This window comes from Phyllobates terribilis, unplaced genomic scaffold (assembly GCF_046119375.1).
Source record: "Phyllobates terribilis strain yellow unplaced genomic scaffold, ASM4611937v1 Scaffold_2__4_contigs__length_985480577, whole genome shotgun sequence".
NCBI lineage: Eukaryota > Metazoa > Chordata > Amphibia > Anura > Dendrobatidae > Phyllobates > Phyllobates terribilis.
In genome coordinates, this window is record NW_027362762.1 from 701,815,206 (window position 1) to 701,831,765 (window position 16,560).

Genomic DNA, 16,560 nt, shown 5'->3' on the forward strand with positions numbered 1-16,560 from the left:
ACCTTCCGATATCAGGAAATATCGTATCGGATTGGATCGGACCGATACTCAAAAAGTATCGGATATCGCCGATTCCGATACCGGAAACCAATGCAAGTCAATGGGACACTAATATCGGAATGAAAATAAACCCTTTCTTTCCTTGTAGGTTAATTCTACATGAAGTAAAACAACTAAGAATAATGTAGAATGTATTATGCGAAAAGCTGGCAATTCATCAGCGCATACACCGGTACCCGACAATTTACAACAGAAAGAATAGAGCTTCACACATAGATTAGATAGATAGAAACATGTCAGTCACATATATATGAAGTACAGTGACAGTGTTGCTTACTGTACTTGTCATTTAGTGTAAAGGATTTATTTAAAAAAATATTAGTGTTTTCATGCACTGTCTCTTTAAAAAAGCCGGCCGGCAATTCAGCAGCGGTACCCGACAATTTATAACAGACAGAATAGAGCTTCACACATAGATTAGATAGATAGAAAAATGTCAGTCACATATATAAGAAGTACAGTGACAGTGTTGGTTACTGTACTTGTCATTTAGTGTAAAGGATTTATATAAAAAATATAATAGTGTTTTCATGCACCGTCTTTTTAAGAAAGCCGGCCGGCAATTCAGCATCGGTACCCGACAATTTAGAATAGAAGGAATAGAGAATCATACATAGATTAGATAGATAGAAACATGTCAGTCACATATATATGAAGTACAGTGATAGTGTTGATTACTGTACTTGTCATTTAGTGTTAAAATAAAGGATTTATTTAAAAAAAAATTGGCGTGGGGTTCCCCTTAATTTTAGTCTCTAGCGGAGTTTAAGCAGACAGCTGGGGCAGATGTTTGAAGCCTGGGAAGGGGATAATACCCACGGAGCTTCCCAGGCTACTAATATCAGCCCCCAGCTGAATACCTAGCCTTTACTAGCTATTAAAATGGGGGACCCCCCCAAAAAAATGACGTGGGGTCCCCCCTATTTTAATAGCTAGCAAAGGCTAGGCAGACAGCTGGGGGCTGATATTAATAGCCCAGGAAGGGAGCCATGAATATTGGCCCCCTCCCAGGCTAGAAACACCAGCCGTCAGCCGCCCCCAGAAATGGCGCATCCATAGGATGCGCCAATTCTGGCACGTAGCCTCGCTCTTCCCACTGCCCTGTAGCGGTGGCAGTGGGGTAATAGGGCTGGGGTTGATGTCAGCTTATAATGCCAGCTGACATCAAGCCCAGGTTAGTAATGGAGAGGCGTCTATAAGACACCCCCATTACTAACCCCATAGTGAAAGTTAAAATAAAACCACAAACACCCAGAATAAAGTCCTTTAATTGAAATAAACACACAATTCTTTATTGTTCTAAATTAAACCATACTTACCGTCACGCCCATTCCAGCTGAAGCCAACGATCTCCTGCAATAAAAGAAAAATAATAAAGCAACCTCATCCTTACCTTTCCATGGTTCCCACGACGGCTCCAGCTCTGCTACATCGAGATGACAGGCTGGACCACAGCAGAACGCTGTCATCCAGCCTGTCATCCCGCAGACACTGAGAAGAGCAGGCATGCTTGCGCTCCTCAGTGTCTCTCTGTGACGGCATAAAGATGAGCCGACAATGAACTCGGCTCACCTCATGCACGTCACTGACAGCGTGGGAGAATTCTCACGCTGAAGCGCTGAGTGCAGGAGAATTTTCCCACGCTGTCAGTGACGTGCATGAGGTGAGCCGAGTTCATTGGACATGACCTCACCTCATGCACGTCACTGACAGCGTGGGAAAATTCTCCTGCACTCAGCGCTTCAGCGTGAGAATTTCCCCACGCTGTCAGTGACGTGCATGAGGTGAGCTCATGTCCAATGAACTCAGCTCACTTCATGTACGTCACTGACAGCGTGGGAGAATTCTCACGCTGAAGCGCTGAGTGCAGGAGAATTTTCCCACGCTGTCAGTGACATGCATGAGGTGAGCTGAGTTCATTGGACATGAACTCGGCTCATCTTTATGCCGTCAGAGAGACACTGAGGAGCGCAAGCATGCCTGCGCTTCTCAGTGTCTGCGGGATGACAGGCTGGATGGCAGCGTTCTGCTGCGGTCCAGCCTGTCATCTCGATGTAGCAGAGCTGAAGCTGTCGTGGGATCCATGGGAAGGTAAGGATGAGGTTGGTTTATTATTTTTCTTTTATTGCAGGAGATCGTTGGCTTCAGCTGGAATGGGCGTGATGGTGAGTATGGTTTAATTTAGAACAATAAAGAATTGTGTGTTTATTTCAATTAAAGGACTTTATTCTGGGTGTTGTGTTTTTTTTAAATACTTTACTAGAAATTCATGGCGGTCATGTCTAATATTGGCATGACCCCATGAATTTCGGGCTTAGGGCCAGCTGATAATGCCAAGCTGGCCTTAACCCCTTTATTACCCAGTGAGCCACCGCACCAGGGCCCTGGATGAGTTGGGTACAGCGCCAGAAGATGGCGCTTCTATGAACGCGCCATTTTCCGGGGCGGCTGCGGACTGCAATTTGCAGCGGGTGGGGCCCAGAAAGCTTGGGCCTCCCTGCGCTGCAGATTCCAGCCCCCAGCTGCCTAGTTGTACCTGGCTGGACACAAAAATAGGGCGAAGCCCCACGTATTTTTTTTTTTAATTATTTCATGAAATTCATGAAATAATTAAGAAAAAAAGGGCTTCCCTATATTGTTGTGTCCGGCCAGGTACAAATAGGCAGCTCGTGGTTGGGGGCAGCCCGTTCCTGCCTGCTGTACCTGGCTGGACCCAAATATAGTGCGAAGCGCCACGTCAATTTTTTTTAAATTATTTCATGAAATAATTTTTTAAAAAAAGGGCTTCCCTATATTGTTGTGTCCGGCCAGGTACAAATAGGCAGCTCGTGGTTGAGGGCAGCCCGTTCCTGCCTGCTGTACCTGGCTGGAAACAAATATAGGACGCAGCCCCACATCAATTTTTTTTTAATTATTTCATGAATTTCCTGAAATAATTAAAAAAAAATTGACGTGGGGCTTTGCACTATATTTGTGTCCAGCCAGGTACAGCAGGCAGGAACGGGCTGCCCCCAACCACCAGCTGCCTATTTGTACCTGGCCGGACACAACAATATAGGGAAGCCCTTTTTTTCTTTATTATTTCATGAATTTCATGAAATAATTAAAAAAAAAAATACGTGGAGCTTCGCCCTATTTTTGTGTCCAGCCAGGTACAACTAGGCAGCTGGGGGCTGGAATCTGCAGCGCAGGGAGACCCAAGCTTTCTGGGCCCCCCCCCCGCTGCAAATTGCAGTCCGCAGCCACCCCGGAAAATGGCGCGTTCATAGAAGCTGGATGCTGTACCTGGCTGGCATACAAAAATATAGCAAAGCCCACGTCAAAATTTTTGGGAAAAATTAATTAAAAAATAAATAATAATTTAGGGACTGCATCTTTATTAACTCCTCAAATGTCATTTAGTGTTAAAATAAAGGATTTATTTAAAAAAAAAATTGGCGTGGGATCCCCCATAATTTTAGTCTCTAGCCGAGGTTAAGCAGACGGCTGGGGAAGATGTTTGAAGCCTGGGAAGGGGGTAATACCCACGGAGCTTCCCAGACTACTAATATCAGCCCCCAGCTGAAAACCTAGCCTTTACTAGCTATTAAAATGGGGGACCCCCCCAAAAAAATGACGTCTGGTCCCCCCTATTTTAATAGCTAGCAAAGGCTAGGCAGACAGCTGGGGGCTGATATTAATTGCCCAGGAAGGGTGCCATGAATATTGGCCCCCTCCCAGGCTAGAAACACCAGCCGTCAGCCGCCCCAGAAATGGCGCATCCATAGGATGCGCCAATTCTGGCACGTAGCCTCGCTCTTCCACGCTGCCCTGGTGCGGTGGCAGGGGGTAATAGGGCTGGGGTTCATGTCAGCGCCAGCTGCCATGAAGCCCAGGTTAGTAATGATGGGCGTCTATAAGACACCCCCATTACTAACCTACAAAGTGTTAAAAAGAAAAAACACACTACACCCAGAAAAAAATAATTTATTTGAAATAAAACACACAATTTTATTAAATTCTTAGTTTACTAAAAAAAAATAGTTACCTGTCCACGTTCCTGCGCTGATCTCCCATGCACAGCTGTCACATCTGGAGATGATGACAGCTGTGCATGGCTGCTGTAAGCTCACGCTGCCGGGAACACGTCCGCTCCCGGCAGCGGGAGCCACTGACTGAGGTCACTGGAGTGCATTCAGTCAGCGCAGCTCCGGAGACCTCCCTTACCGCACTGCTGTACCGTGGGAATTTCTCACGATACAGCAGGGCCGTAAAGGAGCTGACCGGAGCAGCGCTGCCTGAACTCCGGTGAACCCGCTTATGCAATGACGGGGCTGCTTTACGGCCCCATCATTCTAGCGGCGGCAGCGGTTCAGAGCGGTCACATGCTATGTGGCTGCTCTAAACTGGAGATCATCGTGGGACACTCGTGGACTACTACGGAGGGGTAAGGATAAGATTGTGGTTTATTATTTTATATTTTATTACAGGAGATCGATGGCTTTGGGGAATTAGGTGTCTAGGTGAGTATAGGTGTAGTTTTTTATTTTTTACTTTATTTTAGGTGGCGATCGGCGGGGACAGGTAATGTATGAACTAATTTATTGTAGGCAACCACTGGCCACCAATGACATGTATTTAACATTTATTGGGGACACAGTAGGGCAATTTATATAGCAGGATCAGGCTGATGGGAACTACTGCTCCCATCGAGCTGATCCTGCTGGCACGAGTGGACAGGGGACAGACATAGGCCGATGGGAGTAGTAGTGTCACATCGGCCTATGTCTGCCTGCACGCACACACCCGCAGACATCGCACAGACACCGCACACACCCGCAGACATCGCACAGACACCGCGCACACCCGCACACATCGCACAGACACCCACACACACCAATCATGACGGGTCTGGGAGGTGAGGCTGACCTGTGCGACCATGGGAAAGTTCATGTGAGTTCATGCAATGCAGTCAAGCATGAACTCACATGAACCCTCTGAGGGCACCGCGGCGACTTCAAATGAACAGCTGATCGGCATCACCTGATACCGCAGCTGTTCATTTGAAATAACCGGCGGGAAAGCGCAGCACAGAACGGGAAAGCCGGCGGTGAAGTCTTTTCACTGCCGGCTTCCCCGCCCGGGTCCTTCGCTCCCCGCTCCTTGGTGCTGCGCTCCCCGCCCGGTCCTAACTTACGATCGGGATGGGAGGTGGCGAGGGGAGCGGAGGATCGGGGTGGGAGGCTGCGGGGAAGCAGTATGGGGCTGTGTGATTGTTTAAAAGCCGGCGGCTTTTTACCGCGCGCCGGCTTTTAAACAATCAGGAGAATTCTCCCACGCTGGGATGGCATTCTGATGACAGGCTGGATCGCAGCTGAGCGCTGCCATCCAGCTTGTCATCCTTCAGAGACACTGCAGAGCGCAGGCATTATGGGAACTTCCGATTCCGGTATTCGATATTGTAAAAGTATCGGAATTAAGTATCGGAATTCCGATACCGCGAATATCGGCCGATACCCGATATTTCAGTATCGGAATGCTCAACACTAGCTGTAAGCCATAATCATCAACATTAACAGAAATAAACACTTGAAATAGATCACTCTGTTTGTAATAACTCTATATAATATATGAGTTTCACTTTTTGTATTGAAGAACTGAAATTAACTTTTTGATGATATTCTAATTTAGTGAGATGCACCTGTGTGTGTATGTGTACAGTACAGACCAAAAGTTTGGACACACCTTCTCATTTAAAGATTTTTCTGTATTTTCATGACTATGAAAATTGTACATTCACACTGAAGGCATCAAAACTATGAATTAACACATGTGGATTATATACCTAACAAAAAAGTGTGAAACAACTGAAAATATGTCTTATATTCTAGGTTCTTCAAAGTAGCCACCTTTTGCTTTGATGACTGCTTTGCACACTCTTGGCATTCTCTTGATGAGCTTCAAGAGGTAGTCACTGGAAATGGTCTTCCAACAATCTTGAAGGAGTTCCCGGAGATGCTTAGCACTTGTTGGCCCTTTTGCCTTCACTCTGCGGTCCAGCTCACCCCAAACCATCTCGATTGGGTTCAGGTCTGGTGACTGTGGAGGCCAGGTCATCTGGCGTAGCACCCCATCACTCTCCTTCTTGGTCAAATAGCCCTTATACAGCCTGGAGGTGTGTTTGGGGTCATTGTCCTGTTGAAAAATAAATGATGGTCCAACTAAACGCAAACCAGATGGAATAGCATGCCGCTGCAAGATGCTATGGTAGCCATGCTGGTTCAGCATGACTTCAATTTTGAATAAATCCCCAACAGTGTCACCAGCAAAGCACCCCCACACCATCACACCTCCTCCTCCATGCTTCACAGTGGGAACCAGGCATGTAGAGTCCATCGGTTCACCTTTTCTGCGTCGCACAAAGACACGGTGGTTGGAACCAAAGATCTCAAATTTGGACTCATCAAACCAAAGAACAGATTTCCACTGGTCTAATGTCTTCCTTTCCTGGGGCGGTCCTCATGTGAGTCAGTTTCTTTGTAGCGCTTGATGGTTTTTGCAACTGCACTTGGGGACACTTTTAAAGTTTGCCCAATTTTTCGGACTAACTGACCTTCATTTCTTAAAGTAATGATGGCCACTCGTTTTTCTTTACTTAGCTGCTTTTTTCTTGCCATAATACAAATTCTAACAGTCTATTCAGTAGGACTATCAGCTGTGTATCCACCAGACCTCTGCACAACACAACTGATGGTCCCAACCTCATTTATAAGGCAAGAAATCCCACTTATTAAACCTGACAGGGCACATCTGTGAAGTGAAAACCATTTCCGGTGACTACCTCTTGAAGCTCATCAAGAGAATGCCAAGAGTGTGCAAAGCAGTCATCAAAGCAAAAGGTGGCTACTTTGAAGAACCTAGAGTATAAGACATATTTTCAGTTGTTTCACACTTTTTTATTAAGTATATAATTCCACATGTGTTAATTCATAGCTTTGATGCCTTCAGTGAGAATGCACAATTTTCAAAGTTATGAAAATACAGAAAAAATCTTTAAATGAGAAGGTGTGTCCAAGCTTTGGGTCTGTACTGTATATATATATATATATATATAGTTATATTTTAACTGTTTCTGCATGTTGTTAATCTACTATATTCTGAGAGATTTATCCTGACAATTACAGTCAGTAACCTATTGTTATATAGCAGTGCTTTGGGGTCATAAATGGATCAATTGGCTTATCTTTTAAATAATTACACAGTCATACAGTGGCATGTAAAAGTTTGGGCACCCCTGGTCAAAATTATTGTTATTGTGAACAGTTAAGCAAACTGAAGATGAAATGATCTCTAAAATGCCTTAACTTATAGATGACACATTTCCTTTGTATTGTAGGGAAAAAATATTTCCATCTTTTACATTTTAAAAATTACAAAAAAGGAAAATGGGCCGATGCAAATGTTTGAGCACCTAGTAGCATTTTGAAAGTATCACAGCTTGTAATTGAATTGAAAGACATGTCACAGGGCCCTGTGTCATGCAAGGGAGGGTGTGTGTGTGGGGGGGGGGGATATGCTAAATAAACTGATAGGCGGGGATTTCTGGGCTTCCTAATCAGATAGGCGGGGATTTCCAAGTATGTGAAAACAGATTTTATAAAAACACATTTCTCTGCAAGTAGACCTCTACTATGGGCCATACAGGTATGTAAAGGTTTACATTTCTATAACCTGTAAGCCCATATTAAAGGTCTGATATCTCCCAGGGGGTGACAGATTCCCTTTAACTATACGGCTTTTACAGATCATTTCAGCTTCAACTTGCTTAACTGTGCACAATAACAGTAAATTTGACCAGAGGTGGCCAAACCTTTAACTGTTACTGTATAAATTACCTGGGAGCTAAACGTTTGTAAAATAAAATTTGGTTTGTGTTACCATTTTCCTAAAACCTGTAACTTTTTATATTTTTGTTGATGGACCTGTACGAGGGCTTTTTGTTTGGACTGTGAGCTGTTTTCATTGCTATCAATATATGGCACTTATGGCATTTTCTTGTCTTTTTATTGCAATTTTTTTAGGGAGGAGCGGCCATATTTACCATATAGGTTTATTAATTTTATATATTGGTAGACAGACATAGTGATACCAAATATGTGGGATAATTTGGATTTTTATAGTTTTTCTAATATCAATATTTTTAAAAATATTTTTTTAAATAAGAAACATATGATTGTACTTTGGTAGTAGTTTAACCTCTTTCCCACATATGACATAATGGTACTTCATATGTCGGGTCAGTCTTTGATGTAGGCTCAGAAACAGCCTGCATATTTGCAAAAGATGATGGCTGCATTTTTCAGCCATCATCTACCTCTAACAGCTGCAAGTGGAGCTCAGCTTCACCTGCATCTGTTAAATGTCTCTGTTAACCTCTACCAGCCAAATTTATAGTGTACAGCTCGGGGGGTGAGCTCTTCTAACAGCGCATTGGCTCCCTCGCTCCCTCAATGGTTTGCCATGATCACCAGGAGTCTACTGAATCAAAGCAGCAGAACTGAGGTTTATTTAGCTGTCACAACATAACAAAAAAATGCAATAAGGGGCGATCAAAACATAGTATGTACCCCAAATAGTATCAATAAAAATATTTGCTCGGGCAGAAAAAAAGCAGTCACACAGCTACAGTGGGTACGGAAAGTATTCAGACCCCTATAAAATTTTCACTTTTTGTTTCATTGCAGCCATTTGGTTAATGAGAAAAAAAAAGAACTTTTTAGAATTTAAGTACACTCTGCACCCCATCTTGACTGAAAAAAACATAAATGTAGAAATTTTTGCAAATTTATTAAATAAGAAAAACTGAAATATCACAAGGTTAAACTAATTATACCTTTTGCTCTTTTTCTTGCTGAAGATTCTTCTGAAGTGTAGATATTTCCTTATTTTTGTGTGACAATTCAGTTTCCTTAATGCAAACAAATAGTTATGTTTTTTTGCTATAGCAATCTAAAAAACCTTGAAACAATAAGGAAATGTTCATACAGATTTTTTGGAAAAATATTCACTCCATATTTGAGTGTTTTTTTTTCTGTGCTAAAGGCATTGACTTTGACAAACCCATTTCAAAGTATAAATATCTTTATGTAACTAAGGCAAATTCACTGTGAAATTAAAGGTCAAGAAGATTTCCCTCCCAAAATAATGTGACTCAGCACCACTCTATCCATAATTAGTCACTGGAAAAACTGGAGGAAAACCTGTCCTATTTATAACTGGCTATGTGGATATCTTGACTGTTTGATGCCACTTATATACACTGCTCAAAAAATAAAGGGAACACTCAAATAACACATCCTAGTTCTGAATGAATGAAATATTCTCATTGAATACTTTGTTCTGTACAAAGTTGAATGTGCTGCCAACAAAATCACGCAAAAATAATCAATGGAAATCAAATTTATTAGTCAATGGAGGCCTGGATTTGGAGTCACCCTCAAAATTAAAGTGGAAAAACACACTACAGGCTGATCCAACTTTGATGTAATGTCCTTAAAACAAGTCAAAATGAGGCTCAGTATTGTGTGTGACCTCAACGTGCCTGTGTGACCTCCCTACAATGCCTGGGCATGATGAGGTTGTGGATGGTCTCCTGTGGGATCTCTTCCCAGTCCTGGACTAAAGCATCCGCCAACTCCTGGACAGTCTGTGGTGCAACGTGACATTGGTGGATGGAGCAAGACATGATGTCCCAGATGTGCTCAATCGGATTCAGGTCTGGGGAACGGGCGGGCCAGTCCATAGCTTCAATGCCTTCGTCTTCAGGAACTGCTGACACACGCCAGCTGCATGAGGTCTGGCATTGTCCTGCATTAGGAGGAACCCAGGGCCAACCGCACCAGCATATGGTCTCACAAGGGGTCTGATGATCTCATCTCGGTACCTAATGGCAGTCATGCTACCTCTGGCGAGCACATGGAGGGCTGTGTGGCCCTCCAAAGAAAAAGCCACCCCACACCATTACTGACCCACTGCCAAACCGGTCATGCTGAAGGATGTTGCAGTTTGCAGATCGCTCTCCATGGCGTCTCCAGACTCTGCCACGTCTGTCACATGTGCTCAGTGTGAACCTGCTTTCATCTGTGAAGAGCACAGGGCACCAGTGGCGACTTTGCCAATCCTTTTGTTCTGTGGAAAATGCAAAGCGCCCTGTATGGTGTTGGGCTGTGAGCACAACCCCCATCTGTGGACGTCGGGCTCTCATACCACCCTCATGGAGTCAGTTTCTAACCGTTTGTGCAGACACATGCACATTTGTGGCCTGCTGGAGGTCATTTTGCAGGGCTCTGGCAGTGCTCCTCCTCTTCCTCCTTGCACAAAGGTGGAGGTAGCGGTCCTGCTGCTGGGTTCTGCCCTCCTACGGCCCCGCCACGTCTCCTTGTGTACTGACCTGTCTCCTGGTAGTGCCTACAGCCTCTGGACACTACGCTGACAGACACAGCAAACCGTCTTGCTACAGCTCGCACTGATGTGCCATCATAGATGAGCTGCACGACCTGAGCAACTTCTGTGGGTTGTAGAGTCCGTCTCATGCTACCACGAGTGTGAAAGCACAACCAACATTCAAAAGTGACCAAAACATCAGCCAGAAAGCATTGGTACTTAGATGTGGTCTGTGGTCCCCACCTGCAGAACCACTCCTTTATTGAGGGTGTCTTGATAATTGCCAATAATTTCCATCTATTGTCTATTCCATTTGCACAACATCATGTGAAATTGATTGTCAATCAGTGTTGCTTCCTAAGTGGGCAGTTTGATTTCACAGAAGTTTGATTTACTTGCAGTTTTATTCTGTTGTTTAAGTGTTCCCTTTATTTTTTTGAGCAGTGTATATAGTGACCATGGCATCTAGATTGTTAGACAAAGGGAAGAGGTTCTCTCTCTCACCCATCATTTCTCCTGCTTTTAAAGAAGACAATGGATTGTTATGGTTGCCATTTTACTTCTTCCATTAGACTCTACTAGAGGTAGGATGTAATAGGTTGTCTTTCAGCCTCACACAGACAAGCATATTATGCTACAATACAGCAGTACAGCATTATTATGTAAGAGAACAGCCTCACAGCGGTAACTAGTAAAAAAAAAAATGTAACAATTGTTTAAAATATACCAAAAAAAATAAATCAAGAAAATCTTTCCACGTCTTTTCATCTGTGATGTCTTATTCAAGAGATATTCATGTTTTTCTTATATGTAAATAAGCTGTTCAGGACTATGGGCCGGACACAGATCTGCATGAGAATTTGCCTCCAGAGCTTATTTTTACATAAAAGGGGAGTTCCCAGTGTCATATGCACACGTGATCAAAATTGTTGGTACACCTCGTTTAATGAAAGAAAAACCCACAATGGTCACAGAAATAACTTGAATCTGACAAAAGTAATAATAAATTAAAAATCTATGAAAATGAACAAATGAAAGTCATTGCTTTCAACCCTGCTTCCACAGAATTTTAAAAAAAAATTAACTCATGAAATAGGCCTGGACAGAAATGATGGTACTCCTAATTTAATATTTTGTTGAACAACCTTTTGAGGCAATCACTGCAATCAAACGATTCCTGTAACTGTCAATGAGACTTCTGCACCTCTTGACAGGTATTTTGGCCCACTCCTCATGAGCAAACTGCTCCAGTTGTCCCATGTTTGAAGGTTTTCCAGACGGCATGTTTCAGCTCTTTCCAAAGATGTTCAATAGGATTTAGGTCAGGGCTCATAGAAGGCCACTTCAGAATAGTCCAATGTTTTCCTCTTAGCCATTCTTGGGTGTTTTTAGCTATGTGTTTTGGGTCATTATCCTGTTGCAAGACCCATGACCTGCGACTGAGACCAAGCTTTCTGACACTGGGCAGCACATTTCCCTCTAGAATCCCTTGTTAGTCTTGAGATTTCATTGTACCATGCACAGATTCAAGACACCCTGTGCCAGATGCAGCAAAGCAGCCCCAGAACATAACAGAGCATCCACCATGTTTCACAGTAGGGACAGTGTTCTTTTCTTGATATGCTTCATTTTTCCATCTGTGAACATAGAGCTGATGTGCCTTGCCAAAAACTTCCATTTTTGTCTCATGTGTCCATAGGACATTCTCCCAGAAGCTTTGTGGCTTGTCAACAAGTTGCCATCAATTTTCCTCCTGCGGCCACGTCCAGGGAGGTTGGCTACAATCCCATGGATCTTAAATTTCAGAATAATATGTGCAACTGTAGTCACAGGAACGTTAAGCTGCTTGGAGATGGTCTTATAACCTTTACCTTTAACATGCTTGTCTATAATTTTCTTTCTAATTTCCTGAGACAACTCTTTCCTTTGCTTCCTCTGGTCCATGTTGAGTGTGGTACACACCATATCACCAAACAGTGAGCATCTGTAGCCCTATATACAGGCCCACTGACTGATTACTAGATTGTAGACACCTGTGATGCTAATTAGTGGACACAACGTGATTTAACATGTCCCTTTTGTCACATTATTTTCAGGGGTATCATCATTTCCATCCAGGCCTATTTCATGAGTTTCATTTTTTTTTTAAATTCTGTGAAAGCAAAGATGAAAAGCAATGACTGACTTTCATTTGTTCATTTTCATAGATTTTAAATTTATTATTACTTTTGTCAAATTCAAGTTATTTCTGTGACCATTGTGAGTTTTTCTTTCATTAAATGAGGGGTACCAACAATTTTGACCACGTTTGTACAGTACAGACCAAAAGTTTGGACACACCTTCTCATTTAAAGATTTTTCTGTATTTTCATGACTTTAAAAATTGTACATTCACACTGAAGGCATCAAAACTATGAATTAACACATGTGGAATTATATACTTAACAAAAAAGTGTGAAACAACTGAAAATATGTCTTATATTCTAGGTTCTTCAAAGTAGCCACCTTTTGCTTTGATGACTGCTTTGCACACTCTTGGCATTCTCTTGATGAGCTTCAAGAGGTAGTCACCGGAAATGGTTTTCACTTCACAGGTGTGCCCTGTCAAGTTTAATAAGTGGGATTTCTTGCCTTATAAATGGGGTTGGGACCATCAGTTGTGTTGTGCAGAAGTCAGGTGGATACACAGCTGATAGTCCTACTGAATAGACTGTTAGAATTTGTATTATGGCAAGAAAAAATCAGCTAAGTAAAGAAAAACGAGTGGCCATCATTACTTTAAGAAATGAAGGTCAGTCAGTCCGAAAAATTGGGCAAACTTTGAAAGTGTCCCCAAGTGCAGTTGCAAAAACCATCAAGCGCTACAAAGAAACTGGCTCACATGAGGACTGCCCCAGGAAAGGAAGACCAAGAGTCACCTCTGCTTCTGAGGATACGTTTATCCGAGTCACCAGCCTCAGAAATCACAGGTTAACAGCAGCTCAGATTAGAGATGAGATCAATGCCACACAGAGTTCTAGCAGCAGACACATCTCTACAACAACTGTTAAGAGGAGACTTTGTGCAACAGGCCTTCATGGTAAAATAGCTGCTAGGAAACCACTGATAAGGACAGGAAACAAGCAGAAGAGACTTGTTTGGGCTAAAGAACACAAGGAATGGACATTAGACCAGGAGAAATCTGTGCTTTTGTCTGTTGAGTCCAAATTTGAGATCTTTGGTTCCAACCACCATGTCTTTGTGAGACGCAGAAAAGGTGAACGGATGGACTCTACATGCCTGGTTCCCACCGTAAAGAATGGAAGAGGAGGTGTGATTGTGTGGGGGTGCTTTGCTGGTGACACTGCTGGGGATTTATTCAAAATTGAAGGCATACTGAACCAGCATGGCTACCACAGCATCATGCAGAGGCATGCTATTCCATCCGGTTTGCGTTTAGTTGGACCATCATTTATTTTTCAACAGGACAATGACCCCAAACATACCTCCAGGCTGTGTAAGGGCTATTTGACCAAGAGGGAGAGTGATGGGGTGCTATGCCAGATGACCTGGCCTCCACAGTCACCAGACTTGAACCCAATCGAGATGGTTTGGGGTGAGCTGGACGCAGAGTGAAGGCAAAAGGGCCAACAAGTGCTAAGCATCTCTGGGAACTCCTTCCGGTGACTACCTCTTGAAGCTCATCAAGAGAATGCCAAGAGTGTGCAAAGCAGTCATCAAAGCAAAAGGTGGCTACTTTGAAGAACCTAGAATATAAGACATATTTTCAGTTGTTTCACACTTTTTTGTTAAGTATATAATTCCACATGTGTTAATTCATAGTTTTGATGCCTTCAGTGTGAATGTACAATTTTCATAGTCGTGAAAATACAGAAAAATCTTTAAATGAGGTGTGTCCAAACTTTTGGTCTATACTGTATATCTAACACATAACAGTGGAACTGAACTTTGTCTCATAACAAACATGTTAAAGCTGCCACTCTCACAACTCTGCTATATTACAAAGATATTACAGCCCTGTCTGCCTGTAAGCTGGAAGCTGAAGCTGAGAGGAAACTGCAGATGCATCAGGTATAATCACACACAGCTCTGCAGTGAGATCAGGAGAGCAGAGAGCGGCCATTACATATCACACTGGTAACTCCTCGTTTTATTTAAAATAAGCTCTGGAGGCAGATTCTCATGTAGATCAGTTTCCGGCCCATAGATCTTAACAGATCACTGACATATAAGAAAAAGTGGATTTCTCTGGAATAAGAAATAGGATTGCAGATATCAAGGTAACATTTTATTCAACTTCTTATGACCTGTGTGTTCATATAAACAGCTTAGGAGGGTTGATCCTACTGACAGATTCCCTTTAACCCCTTCACCCCCGAGCCTGTTTTCATATTCCTGACCAGGCTAAATTTTACAATTCTGACCAGTGTCACTTTATGAGGTAATAATTCTGGAAGTTTTTTACATATCCCAGTGATTCTGAGATTGTTTTTTTCGTGACACATTGTACTTTATGTTAGTGGTAAATTTAGGTTGATATTTTTTGCATTTATTTGTGAAAATATTGAAAATGTCGTAATTTTGAAACATTTAATATTTATGCTCTTAACTGCTTCCCTACTGCCAACTGTACAAAAACTGCTGCACTTGCTGGACTTTGTGCAGCACCACCGTGTCTCTATGGTTGACGGTCTTGCAGCGGTCAGGACTAGTGTTCAGCGAATTTGTTCAGCATTTCAAATTCGTGTTCGGGGTTCCGACTTGTTAGCAGCAAAAAATCAGCTCCGCCCATGAACATCCCCGATTTTCCATGCTGTCACGCAGATAACCAGCATGACAGCGTGGCAAATCAGGGATGTTCATGGGCGGAGCCGATTTTTTGCCGCGAACAAGTCGGAACCCCGAACACGAACCCGAATTTGAAATGCCGAACAAATTCGCTCAACACTACTCAGGACCCCCAGAGTGCTGCAGCTGAGATTCCGGTACAGAGCGACAGCTCTGACCAGCAACATCATCACGATCTTATTGCCTTAGGCCCCAATGATGTTAACCCTTTGTTATCTTCTAGATACCATGATCAATAGCGATTATGGCATTTAGAAGTTTGTGAGAGGGAGTGGGCTCCTTCTCTAAACCCTGCACGGTCTAACAGGCGATCTGCCAGGACTCATGCATTGCAATATTTAAAAAATAAAAAATCGCTAAATAAATAAAAGAAAAAACATTAAACCAATAAATAAGTATATTTATGTAAAATAAAAAATAAATATAAAGTACACATATATGGTATCGCCATGTGAGGAACGACACGATCTATAAAATTGTCAAACTAATTAATCCCTTCAGTGAACACCGTAAAAAAAATAAAAAACATGGCAAAAACTATGCTTTATCATCATGCTGCCAAAGAAAAAGTGGAATAAAACGCGATCAAAAACATGAATATAATAAAAAATGGTATTGCTGAAAATGTCATATTGTCCTGCAAAAAATATGCTGCTATATAGCTCCATTAGCAGAGAAATTAAAAAGCTATAGCTCTCAGAAAACTTCTTTGTTCTACAAAATACTTTTTATTGTCTAAAAGCAGCAAAACATAAAAAAATTATATAAATGAAGAATAAAGCTTCGTTATCACTTTTACCACACAATTAAAGACATAAATAATAAAAAAAAAAAAACAGTTCCTGATTTGCAGGTTTTTGTTCATTCTGCCCCCCAAAAATCTGAATAGAAAATGATATAAAAATATTATGTGCCCGAAAATGGTGCCAGTAAAAATGTAAATTCGTCCCGCAAAAAACAAGCCCTCACATGACTGACAGCAAAAATATAGAAAAACTATAGCTCTCAAAATATGGCGATGCAAAAACCTTTTTTTTAATCAAGTGTATTTTTAGGGTGTGAAAGTGTCAAACATAACAAAACAATATAAATGTGATATCGCTTGAATCATACTGACCCGAAGAATAATAAAGTCATCCAATCACATACTGCAGAGTGAATAGTGTAAAAAATAAATAAAAACAATTCTTCACCTGCTGTTGATTTGTTCATTCTACCTCCCAAAGATCA

General features: G+C 42.3%; 1 protein-coding gene across 7 annotated transcripts in view; it reads right to left on the reverse strand.

Moving 5' to 3' along the window:
• SYCP1 (synaptonemal complex protein 1) overlaps positions 1–16,560 on the reverse strand; it is a 204,450-nt gene that overhangs the window by 46,162 nt on the left and 141,728 nt on the right. For all 7 annotated transcript variants that reach the window (XM_073667118.1, XM_073667123.1, XM_073667122.1 and 4 more), the window contains one exon: positions 8,933–9,007. In XM_073667118.1, the coding sequence (XP_073523219.1) occupies positions 8,933–9,007 (75 nt within the window). The remainder of the gene's footprint in view (positions 1–8,932; positions 9,008–16,560) is intronic.